The sequence below is a fragment of the Bombina bombina genome, chromosome 6 (genome assembly GCF_027579735.1).
Source record: "Bombina bombina isolate aBomBom1 chromosome 6, aBomBom1.pri, whole genome shotgun sequence".
In the NCBI taxonomy this organism is placed as follows: domain Eukaryota; kingdom Metazoa; phylum Chordata; class Amphibia; order Anura; family Bombinatoridae; genus Bombina; species Bombina bombina.
Window position 1 is genome coordinate 353,112,370 of NC_069504.1, and position 12,985 is coordinate 353,125,354.

Below are 12,985 nucleotides of genomic sequence, written 5' to 3' on the forward strand. Positions count from 1 at the left end.
AGTGTAACTGCCTTTTTTCACTGTTTTTTCAAATTTTGTCAAAATTTGTTTCTCTTAAAGGCGCAGTAACGTTTTTTATATTGCTTGTTAACTTGCTTTAAAGTGTTTTCCAAGCTTGCTAGTCTCATTGCTAGTCTGTACAAACATGTCTGAAACAGAGGATACTTGTTCATTATGTTTAAAAGCCATGGTGGAGCCCCATAGGAGAATGTGTACTAAATGTATTGATTTCACCTTAAACAGTAAAGATCAGTCTTTATCTATAAAAGAATTGTCACCAGAGGGGTCTGTCGAGGGGGAAGTTATGCCGACTAACTCTCCCCACGTGTCGGACCCTTCGCCTCCCGCTCAAGGGACGCACGCTAATATGGCGTCAAGTACATCAGGGACGCCCATAGCGATTACTTTGCAGGACATGGCTGCAATCATGAATAATACCCTGTCAGAGGTATTATCCAGATTGCCTGAATTGAGAGGCAAGCGCGATAGCTCTGGGGTTAGACGAGATACAGAGCGCGTAGATGCTGTAAGAGCCATGTCTGATACTGCGTCACAATATGCAGAACCTGAGGACTGAGAGCTTCAGTCTGTGGGTGACGTCTCTGAATCGGGGAGACCTGATTCAGAGATTTCTAATTTTAAATTTAAGCTTGAGAACCTCCGTGTATTGCTTGGGGAGGTATTAGCTGCTCTGAATGACACTGACACTATTGCAGTGCCAGAGAAATTGTGCAGTGCCGGTGAGTACTGATGTTTTTCCAATACCTAAAAGGCTTACAGAAATTATTAGTAAGGAGTGGGATTGGCCCGGTGTGCCCTTTTCTCCACCTCCTATATTTAGAAAAATGTTTCCAATAGATGCCACTACACGGGACTTATGGCAGACTGTCCCTAAGGTGGAGGGAGCAGTTTCTACTTTAGCAAAGCGTACCACTATCCCGGTTGAGGACAGTTGTGCTTTTTCAGATCCAATGGATAAAAAATTGGAGGGTTACCTTAGGAAAATGTTCATTCAACAAGGTTTTATTTTACAGCCCCTTGCATGCATTGCGTCTGTCACTGCTGCGGCGGCATTCTGGTTTGAGGCCCTGGAAGAGGCCATCCATACAGCTCCATTGACTGAAATTGTTGACAAGCTTAGAACTCTTAAGCTAGCTAACTCATTTGTTTCTGATGCCATTGTTCATTTGACTAAACTAACGGCTAAGAATTCCGGATTCGCCATCCAGGCGCGTAGGGCGCTATTGCTCAAATCCTGGTCAGCTGATGTGACTTCAAAGTCTAAATTACTCAACATTCCTTTCAAGGGGCAGACCTTATTCGGGCCTGGTTTGAAAGAAATTATTGCTGACATTACTGGAGGTAAGGGTCATACCCTTCTTCAGGACAGGGCCAAATCAAAGGCCAAACAGTCTAATTTCGTGCCTTTCGAAATTTCAAGGCAGGTGCAGCATCAACTTCCTCTGCTTCAAAACAAGAGGGAACTTTTGTTCAATCCAAGCAGGCCTGGAAACCTAACCAGTCCTGGAACAAGGGCAAGCAGGCCAGAAAGCCTGCTGCTGCCTCTAAGACAGCATGATGGAGAGGTCCCCTATCCGACAACGGATCTAGTAGGGGGCAGACACTCTCTTCGCCCAGGCGTGGGCAAGATGTTCAGGATTCCTGGGCGTTGGAGATCATATCTCAGGGGATATCTTCTGGACTTCAAAGCTTCTCCTCCACAAGGGAGATTTCACCTTTCAAGATTATCTGCAAACCAGATAAAGGAAGAGGCATTCCTAAGCTGCGTACAAGATCTCCTTGTAATGGGAGTGATCCATCCAGTTCCGCGGACGGAACAAGGACAGGGGTTTTATTCAAATCTGTTTGTGGTTCCCAAAAAAGAGGGAACCTTCAGACCAATTTTGGATTTAAAGATCCTAAACAAATTCCTCAGAGTTCCGTCATTCAAGATGGAAACTATTCGAACCATTTTACCCATGATCCAAGAGGGTCAGTACATGACCACAGTGGACTTAAAGAATGCCTACCTTCACATTCCGATTCACAAGAATCATCATCAGTTCCTGAGGTTTGCCTTTCTAGACGGGCATTACCAATGTGTAGCTCTTCCCTTCGGGTTGGCCACTGCCCCGAGAATTTTTACAAAGGTTCTGGGCTCACTTCTGGCGGTTCTAAGACCGCGAGGCATAGCGGTGGCTCCGTATCTAGACGACATCCTGATACAGGCATCAAGCTTTCAAATTGCCAAGTCTCATACAGAGATAGTTCTGGCATTTCTGAGGTCGCATGGGTGGAAAGTGAACATGGAAAAGAGTTCTCTATCCCCACTCACAAGAGTCTCCTTCCTAGGGATTCTTATAGATTCTGTAGAGATGAAAATTTACCTGACGGAGTCCAGGTTATCAAAACTTCTAAATGCTTGCCGTGTCCTTCATTCCATTCCACGCCCATCAGTGGCTCAGTGCATGGAAGTAATCGGCTTAATGGTAGCGGCAATGGACATAGTGCCATTTGTGCGCCTGCATCTCAGACCGCTGCAATTATGCATGCTAAGTCAGTGGAATGGGGATTACTCAGATTTGTCCCCTCTACTAAATCTGGATCAAGAGACCAGAGATTCTCTTCTCTGGTGGCTTTCTCGGGTCCATCTGTCCAAGGGTATGACCTTTCGCAGGCCAGATTGGACGATTGTAACAACAGATGCCAGCCTTCTAGGTTGGGGCGCAGTCTGGAACTCCCTGAAGGCTCAGGGATCGTGGACTCAGGAGGAGAAACTCCTCCCAATAAATATTCTGGTGTTAAGAGCAATATTCAATGCTCTTCTAGCTTGGCCTCAGTTAGCAACACTGAGGTTCATCAGATTTCAGTCGGACAACATCACGACTGTGGCTTACATCAACCATCAAGGGGGAACCAGGAGTTCCCTAGCGATGTTAGAAGTCTCAAAGATAATTTGCTGGGCAGAGTCTCACTCTTGCCACCTGTCAGCGATCCACATCCCAGGCATAGAGAACTGGGAGGCGGAGTGGGAACTCCATCCGGAGGTGTTTGCTCAACTGGTCCATCGTTGGGGCAAACCAGAACTGGATCTCATGGCGTCTCGCCAGAACGCCAAGCTTCCTTGTTACGGATCCAGGTCCAGGGACCCGTGAGCAACGCTGATAGATGCTCTAGCAGCTCCTTGGTTCTTCAACCTGGCCTATGTGTTTCCACCGTTTCCTCTGCTCCCTCGACTGATTGCTAAAATCAAACAGGATAGAGCATCGGTGATTCTGATAGCGCCTGCGTGGCCACGCAGGACCTGGTATGCAGACCTAGTGGACATGTCATCTCTTCCACCATGGACTATGCCTCTGAGGCAGGACCTTCTAATACAAGGTCCTTTCAATCATCCAAATCTAATTTCTCTGAGACTGACTGCATGGAGATTGAACGCTTGATTATATCAAGGCGTGGCTTCTCCGAATCAGTCATTGATACCTTAATACAGGCTCGGAAGCTTGTCACCAGGAAAATCTACCATAAGATATGGCGTAAATATCTTTATTGGTGTGAATCCAAGAGTTACTCATGGAGTAAGGTTAGGATTCCTAGGATATTGACCTTTCTCCAAGAGGGTTTGGACAAAGGCTTATCAGCTAGTTCTTTAAAAGGACAGATCTCTGCTCTGTCTATTCTTTTGCACAAGCGTATGGCAGAAGTTCTAGACGTCCAGGCATTTTGTCAGGCTTTGTTTAGGATTAAACCTGTGTTTAAAACTGTTGCTCCCCCGTGGAGCTTAAACTTGGTTCTTAAAGTTCTTCAGGGTGTTCCGTTTGAACCCCTTCATTCCATTGATATTAAACTTTTATCTTGGAAAGTTCTGTTTTTGATGGCTATTTCCTCGGCTCGATGAGTCTCTGAGTTATCTGCCTTACCTTGTGATTCTCCTTATATGATTTTTCATTCAGACAAGGTAGTTCTGCGTACCAAACCTGGGTATTTACCTAAGGTAGTTTCTAACAGGAATATCAATCAAGAGATTGTTGTTCCATCATTGTGTCCTAATCCTTCTTCAAAGAAGGAACGTCTTTTGCCTAATCTGGACGTAGTCCGTGCCTTGAAGTTTTACTTACAGGCTACTAAAGATTTTCGTCAAACCTCTGCCCTGTTTGTCGTTTACTCTGGACAGAGGAGAGGTCAAAAAGCTTCGGCAACCTCTCTCTCCTTTTGGCTTCGGAGCATAATACGCTTAGCCTATGACACTGCTGGACAGCAGCCCCCTGAAAGGATTACAGCTCATTTTACTAGAGCTGTGGCTTCCACCTGGGCCTTTAAAAATGAAGCCTCTGTTGAACAGATTTGCAAGGCTGCGACTTGGTCTTCGCTTCACACCTTTTCAAAATTTTACAAATTTGATACTTTTGCTTCTTCGGAGGCTGTTTTTCGGAGAAAGGTTCTACAGGCAGTGGTTCTTTCCGTTTAAGTTCCTGCCTTGTCCCTCCCATCATCCGTGTACTTTAGCTTTGGTATTGGTATCCCACAAGTAATGGATGATCCGTGGACTGGATACACTTAACAAGAGAAAACATAATTTATGCTTACCTGATAAATTTATTTCTCTTGTAGTGTATCCAGTCCACGGCCCGCCCTGTCCTTTTCAGGCAGGTCTCAATTTTAATTAAACTACAGTCACCACTGCACCCTATGGTTTCTCCTTTCTCGTCTTGTTTCGGTCAAATGACTCTATATGGCAGTGAGGGGAGGAGCTATATAGCAGCTCTGCTGTGGGTGATCCTCTTGCAACTTCCTGTTGGGAAGGAGAATATCCCACAAGTAATGGATAATCCGTGGACTGGATACACTACAAGAGAAATAAATTTATCAGGTAAGCATAAATTATGTTTTTTTGGTGCGAATCCAAAGGCTTCTCCTGGAGTAAAATCAGGATTCCTAGGATTTTGTCTTTTCTCCAAGAGGTATTGGAGAAAGGATTGTCAGCTAGTTCTCTAAAAGGACAGATATCTGCTCTGTCTATTTTGTTGCACAAGCGTCTGGCAGATGTTCCAGACGTTCAGACTTTTTGTCAGGCTTTAGCTAGAATTAAGCCTGTGTTTAAATCTGTTGCTCCGCCATGAAGTCGAAATTTAGTTCTTAGAGTTCTTCAGGGGGTTCCGTTTGAACCCATGCATTCCATAGATATTAAGCTTTTATCTTGGAAAGTTTTGTTCCTAGTTGCTATCTCTTCAGCTCGAAGAGTTTCTGAACTATCTGCATTACAATGTGACTCGCCTTATATTGTGTTCCATGCTGATAAGGTGGTTTTGCGTACCAAGCCTGGGTTCCTACCTAAGGTTGTTTCTAACAGGAATATCAATCAGGAAATTGTTGTTCCTTCTCTGTGTCCTAATCCTTCTTGTAAGAAGGAACGTCTGTTGCGCAACTTGGACGTGGTTCATGCTTTGAAATTTTATTTGCAGGCAACCAAAGATTTTCGTCAAACATCTTCTTTGTTTGTTGTCTATTCTGGAAAGCGTAGGGGTCAAAAGGCTACGGTGACTTCTCTTTCCTTTTGGCTGAAAAGCATCATCCATTTGGCTTATGAGACTGCTGGTCAGCAGCCTCCTGAAAGGATTACAGCTCATTCTACTAGAGCGGTAGCTTCCACATGGGCTTTTAAAAATGATGCTTCTGTTGAACAGATTTGTAAGGCTGCAACTTGGTCTTCGCTTCATACCTTTTCCAAATTTTACAAATTTGATACTTTTGCTTCTTCGGAGGCTATTTTTAGGAGAAAGGTTTTGCAAGCAGTGGTGCCCTCCGTTTAGGTTTCTGTCTTGTCCCTCCCTTCATCCGTGTCCTAAAGCTTTGGTATTGGTATCCCACAAGTAAGGATGAATCCGTGGACTCGGTACATCATGCAAAAGAAAATAAAATGTATGCTTACCTCATAAATCTCTTTCTTTTGCGATGTACCGAGTCCACGGCCCGCCCTGTCTATTCAAGACAGATGGTATTTTTGATTAAAAACTTCAGTCACCTCTGCACCTTTATAGTTTCTCCTTTTTCTTCCTTGGCCTTCGGTCGAATGACTGGGGGCTGGAGTTAAGGGGGCAGCTATATAGACAGCTCTGCTGTGGTACTCTCTTTGCCACTTCCTGTTAGGAAAGATAATATCCCACAAGTAAGGATGAATCCGTGGACTCGGTACATCGCAAAAGAAAGAAATTTCAGGTAAGCATAAATTTTGTTTTCTTCGCTCCCACGGTTGGAAGGTAAATCTGGGAAAGAGTTCTCTGATTCCAGCCACCAGAGTAATGTTTTTAGGGACCATAATAGACTCCCTACTAATGAAGATATTTCTGACAGAGGTCAGAAAAACAAAGATTTTCTACTCTTGTCTTGTCCTTCAGTCCTCTCCTCGGCCGTCATTGGCTCTATGTATGGAGGTAATTGGTCTGATGGAAGCTTCCATAGACATCATTCTGTTTGTTCGGTTCCACCTCATACCTCTGCATTTATGCATGTTAAGGCAATGGAACGGGGACTATGCGGATCTGTCTCCGCAAATAGATCTTGATCAGGCGACAAGAGACTCTCTACTGTGGTGGTTGTCTCAGGAACACCTCTCCCAGGGAACTTGCTTTCGCAGACCTTCCTGGGTGATCGTGACCACGGATGCCAGCCTTCTAAGTTGGGGAGCAATTTGGGGGTCATTGAAGACACAGGGTCTTTGGATTCGGATGGAGTTCTTGCTATAAACATTCTAGAACTGAGAGCGATTTTCAATGCTCGCCTGACCTGGCCTCAGTTAGCCTTAGCCTGGTTTATCAGGTTCCAGTCGGACAACATAACATTGGTCACCAGTGGGAACTGAGTTCCTTGGCCATGACAGAGGTGGCCCGGATAATCCAGTGGGTGGAGTCTCACAACTGTTGTCTTTCTGCGATCCACATCCCAGGAGTGGACAATTGGGAGGTGGATTTTCTGTGCCGACAGACCTTTCATCTGGGGGAGTGGGAACTCCATCTAGAAGTATTTTCCAGTTTAATCCTCAATTGGGAGCAGCCAGAACTGGATCTCATGGTATCTAGGCACAATGTTAAGCTTCTGAGATACGGCCCAAGGTCAAGGGATCCACAGGCTTTCTTGATGCTCTGGCAGTCCCTTGGAATTTCAGTCTAGCATACATATTGCTCGGATCAAGCAGGAGAGGCCGTCACTGATTTTCATAGCACCGGCATGGCCTCGCAGGATCTGGTATGCAGATCTAGTGGAAATGTCGTCTCTACCACCGTGGAGACTCCCTCTGAGGAAGGACCTTCTACTTCAGGGTCCCTTCATCCAAATCTCGTTTCTCTGAAGCTGACTGGTGATTGAACGCTTGATTTTTATCTAAGCATGGGTTTTCAGAGTCTGTCATTGAGATCATGATTCAGGCTCGTAAGCCTGTGACAAAGATTTTTTATAATATATGGCGTAAATATCTGTATTGGTGTGAATCCAGAGCCTACTCTTGGAGTAGAATCAGGATTCCTAGGATTTTGTCTTTTCTCCAGGAGGGTCTGGAGAAGGGCTTGTCAGCTAGTACCCTGAAAGGTCAGATTTCTGCGTTGTCTATTTTGTTGCGGATGCGCGAGATGTGCAATCTTTTTGTCAGGCCTTGGTTAGGCTCAGGCCTTTGTTTAAGCCTGTTACTCCACCCTGGAGTCTTAACCTTGTTCTTAGAGTTTTACAGTGGGCTCTGTTTGAACCTATGCATTCCTTAGATATTAAGATGTTATCTTGGAATGTTTTGTTTCTAGTTGCTATTTCTTCTGCTTGGAGAGTTTCGGAACTCTCGGCTCTGCAGTTTGATTCTCCTTATCTTATTTTTCATTCTGATAAGGTGGCTCTACGTACTAAATAAGGTTTCCTACCTAAGGTTGTTTCTAACAAGGAAATGAATCAGGAGATCGTGGTTCCTTCTTTGTGTCCTAATCAGAAGGAGCATTTGTTGCTCAACTTAGATGTTGTGCGTGCATTGAAGTTCTATCTTCAGGCGACTTAGAACTTTTGTCAGTCTTCTACTTTGTTTTTTTTTTTTTTCTGGGAAGCGCAAGTATCAGAAAGCTACGGCTACCTCTTTCTCTTTGGATAAGGAGTATGTTTTGTTTGGCCTATGAGACTGCTGGACAGCAACTTCCTGAGAGAATCACTGCTCATTCCACAATGGCTGTTTCTTCTTTCTGGGCATTTAAAAATGAAGCTTCTGTGGTGCCTTCTGTTTAGGTCTACCTGTCTTGTCCCTCCCTTATCTGTGTCCTCTAGCTTGGGCATTGATTCCATGGAAATTAACACTGCCCCAGAGTACTTTTTTTTTTTTTTTTTTTTAACACAACCATTTGTCTTATGACTGCAGTAGTTGTGTAAATAATTTCAGTGAGAAACCCAAAGTTTGTGGAAAAAGTAAAAACATATTTATTTTTTTTTAATTTTATTTTTTTAAATCATGATTGCTTTTGGTGGTGGAACTGTGGCATGAAAAATACCAAGATGGGCCCATATCAACACCTTGGGTTGTCAACTAAAAAACAAAACAAAAAAACTGGTACTCTTAACCTAATATATTTCATAGCATAGCCTTTGGAGACAATAATAGCAATCAAGCATTTTCTTTAGCTCTGGAAAAGACTACACTTTTAGACTGGGATTTTGGACCACGCATCTTGAGCAAACTGCTACTGTTATATCCGGTTTGATGGATGCCAACTGCGAGTTTCAGCTCTTTTCACAGATGTTTGAAGGGATTCAGATCTGTATTTAGAGAAATGTTTTCTTCTCATCCATTCTTGCCTGCTATGATGTGTGTTTCGGGGAGGAGGACCCATGACTTGCGACTGAGACAGTTTTCTGACAATGGGCAGTATGTGTCGCTTCAGAATGCCTTGATTGTCTTCTGATTTCATAGTGCTCTGCACAGGTTCTAGGCACCCAGTACCAGAGGCAGCAAAGCAACCCCAAAACATTACTGAGCCGCCTCCATGTATCTCTGCAGGGATGTTTTTCTTTTCTTTGAAAGCTTATTTTTTCCTTCGGTAAACATGGAGTTGTTGTAATTTGCCAAAAACTTTTTTTGTTTTGTCTGTCCAAATAAACATTCTCCAAGGACTGTGGCTTGTCAACATGCATTTTGGCAAACTCCAGTCAACTCTAGTCAAGCTTTTTTGTGTTTCTTTCTTAAAGGGACAGTCAAGTCCTAAATAAACTTTCATGATTCAAATTGGGCTTGTAAACAACCTTCCAATTTACTTTTATCCCCAATTTTGCTCTTTTTTCTTGGTGGTATTAGTTGAAAGCTAAACCTAGGTAGGCACATATGCTAATTTCTTAGACCTTGAAGGCCGCCTCTAATCTGAATGCATTTTGACCACTAGAGGGTGTTCATGTGTGTCATATTGTTAACATTGAGCTCACGCACGTGAAGTTACCTAGGAGTAAGCACTGATTGGCTAAAATGCAAGTCCGTCAAAACAACTGAAATAAGTGTGCCATTTGCAGAGGCTTAGATACAAGGTAATCACAGAGGTAAAAAGTGTATTTTTATAAATTGGTTACGCAAAACTGGGGAATGGGTAATAAAGGGATTATCTTTTCAAACAAAAAAAAATTCTGGTGTTGACTGTCCCTTTAAAATGCAAGGGTACCAATTTTTTCGGCCATATATTTGCTTTCATATTAACAGGTTGGCTGTCCCTATCTCTGTTCTTGCAGCAGAATGTTGGTGCTACTGTCAACATTATAATTTGGGAGGCCTTATTCCTTTGTCCTGCATAATGCTTGAAAGTTTATACTAAATGGCTTCTATTCAACACATAAAGGAAGTAGAGGGGAAAAAATGTAGCATTCCTGTGTGTATGTGTGTATGTGTGTGTGTGTGTATATATATGTGTGTGTATATATATATATATATATATATATATATATATATATATATATATATATATATATATATATATATATATATATATATATATATATATATATATATATTCTTTATGTGTGTGTGTATATGTATGTGTATGTGTGTATGTATATATATATATATATATATATATATATATCTATTTGTAGATTGTAGAGTTTGTACAGAAAGGAATGTCAGGAATAACTGGTGTATACATAAGGCTAAGTGTTAGTGAATTAAGAAATAAATATGGGCAGGCTCCATCTGCGTTCTTCTTATCAGGATATGTTTATCCTTACATTTTACAGATTTACACCAGAACCAGAAAAGAAGCCAAAGTAAGTACAAGCTATAATTTGTATTTAAAAAGCAGAATATTTTATGCTACAAAATGTTTTTTTTTTTTTCATAAATGGTCCACAGCTGCATTCATTACTTTTGGGAAATAAGAACCTGGCCACCAGGAGGAGGCAAAGACACCCCAGCCAAAGGCTTAAGTACTCCTCTCACTTCCCTCATCCCCCATTCTTTGCCTTTCGTCCCAGGAGGTTGACAGAGAAGTGTCAGAAGTTTTTTGTCTCTTATGGAGGGTAGTACTCTTTGACATGGGACGGGAGTTTTAAGTAATCCTGTTAGTCTCTAAGTGTGGGTTTGAATGAAGGTTTGAGTCCGAAGATGCAGGAAGAGTCTTTCTGCGAAGCCATCCCGACTCATTTTAACAACTCCACAAGCAATCTGAGTTGTTTCACTTCGCTTCACTGCCTGCTTTCTTCTCTCAAGTCCATGGCAGAGGTGAGGCTACTATCTGTCACACTTGATGGGCCGTGTTCCTGTTCTACGGCGTAGATTCCGATAAGATTGTTTCATTTTACTTCTTCATGATTGTACTGTAACTCATTTGTTCCTTCAAACTCACATGAAAAATACAGGGTCTCAGTGGGACTCTTAGTATCTTGGAATCAAGGGTTAATATCTCCTGTGGGGGGATTATTGAACAGGTGGGTTTTTAATCATGTTTATGTGATTCAATCTGCTTATGTGTAGTGTTAACTGGATTTGTGGCTTTTTGGAACATAACAGCCTTTCGAAATGACGCGACCTTACGGTCGGGCGCGCTTTTTATAGACTGTACAGTTCACCTTGTGACCGGGCGTGTTTACGTTCTGGTTTCCCATTTCCGCATTCCTGACACTGTGGCGACGGAGAATTCTAGTCTGCTGGTGTCTGGTTCATAGGAGGTGGTGAGTGCCCCAGCCATTGTGGGTGTCGGGTGCCTTTTTTAAATTGTTTTATATTTAGTAAATTTTTTGGTATCCTTTATCCATTTATGGAGGATGCTGATATTTAGATTGTTCAACTTTCTGATTCAGATTCTTCGTCCTGTGACAAATGCAAATTGGCCCCATTGACTCAGGTCAGTCAGTTATGTTCTTTAGGTCGTTCTAGAGTGCCTGAGCCATTCGCTCGGGGGGCCCTGTCCTCTGGGAAGAGAGTTCCCTACTACTAAACATGCGGGTAATCCAACTTATGGATTGTTCCCCCCCCCCCCAGAGGTTGTGGCACGGTTTCACTTTTATATACTTTTGACGCTTGCGTGTCTACAAAGTCCAGATGTTTGTTTACGATTGTGTTCGTGCCCGATTGCCCCAGGTCTCTCAGCCACAGGAGGGTATGGGCAGTTCCTTGCGGTTGTAACTGTTCTTAAGTGTTGTGCCTTTCATTACAGGCTGGCTTGCCTTCGTGTTTTACTCAGACACGTTTTTAACTGTTTGGGGATCCCATCCTTTTCGGTTATGGGACTAGCCAGTCTCCTCCCTCAAATGGTTTACCTCGTTAGACATGAAGGGGATGAAGTAATCTTCTTTAAGTCTTGTTATCGAGATCCTTTCCAGTTTTGTTGGAAGAACAAGGTTTCCATTCGTCTGGTCCTGCGGATCTTTCTGTTCTTCTTAGGCGTTAACCCTCGGGTTTGCCTTTTTTTTTTTGTTTTTATCCGTTTAGAATGAATTATATTTTTTCATTTTTCATACTATGTTTCCTGCGGGAATTTTTTCTGGGATTGATACTCGCGGTTTGGTTCTATGTAAGTTGTTCGGGACACGGTCCCATTTTTTTTTTTTCTTCCTCCCTCTCTGAGGGCGGATTTAGCCAGCTTGGCAGTTATGACCATGGTTGCAGGCTGGTCCTGCTTGGGTTCAGATCTTCTGTCTCGCGGTCAGGTTGAGGTGCCGAGTGCTATTAACGTTATTTATGTTTCTTGTTATTTGTTTTACAACTTTCAGCTCAGCATTCTCAAGAGGACTTGCGGGTCTGTGCGGCTCTCGGGATTGTTTCAGTTATAAATAGTCGTCTCTCTGGTGACTGGGTCAGTGAATTTTGCTGCGTCACTCTGTTGTTTCCGATACCCTCGGAACCTAGAGTATTCCTTCCCACGTGGTGGGAAAATTAGAGGGTTTAGCGCCTCTTTCCCGCCGGTCGATTTGGTGTTGCTTTAGGAAATTGTCCTTTTTTGGACTTTAGTGGTTTTCTTCTTCATTGAAACCTCTTGGATTGTCCGTTCTCCTTGTGGATGGGTCGTTTTCGGGGGACTTTGATTCCCTTCGGAGTTAGTTGTTCCTTTTTTTTGGGACATTAGACAGTGGGGTCTTTTTGGGCTCTGGTTAGGGGTCCTTTCCCGGTGTTGGAAATGCTCTGCATCTTCTTCTTGGGATAGAAGAGGTATTGCAATTCAGGTGGCATCCAAATCCATGTTTTCCTGTCCTCTGACTTCGAATTTGAGGTGATGTAGAGGCTTGATGTTGCTCTGTTTGGGTGACTTGTCCTCACTGTTCCCCTTGTGTCTTGAGCTTGTGGCTGACTGGACAGCTAGCTCAGCATTCTAATACTCTGTGGCTACTCTGTACTGTAGCAAACCGAGGGTTGCGAGGTCTACTCAGCATTTCCTCCTTTCGAGGTTGATAAAATGAGCAATGCCTTGTGTCCCTTAGGGGGATTAGCTGCACTTTTCAAGCACAATCATGTTAATGATGCCTAGACGCCTGTTAGCTCTAGTGTCCT

The 12,985-nt window shown here is 43.2% G+C and overlaps 1 protein-coding gene across 1 annotated transcript in view; it reads left to right on the top strand.

Moving 5' to 3' along the window:
• The window catches only part of LOC128664425 (M-phase inducer phosphatase 1-B-like), a 346,009-nt gene extending 335,739 nt beyond the window's left edge, over positions 1-10,270 (top strand). Inside the window, exon 5 of the mRNA XM_053719256.1 lies at positions 10,237-10,270. Within this exon, the coding sequence (XP_053575231.1) occupies positions 10,237-10,270 (34 nt within the window). The remainder of the gene's footprint in view (positions 1-10,236) is intronic.
• The last annotated feature ends 2,715 nt before the right edge of the window (positions 10,271-12,985 follow it).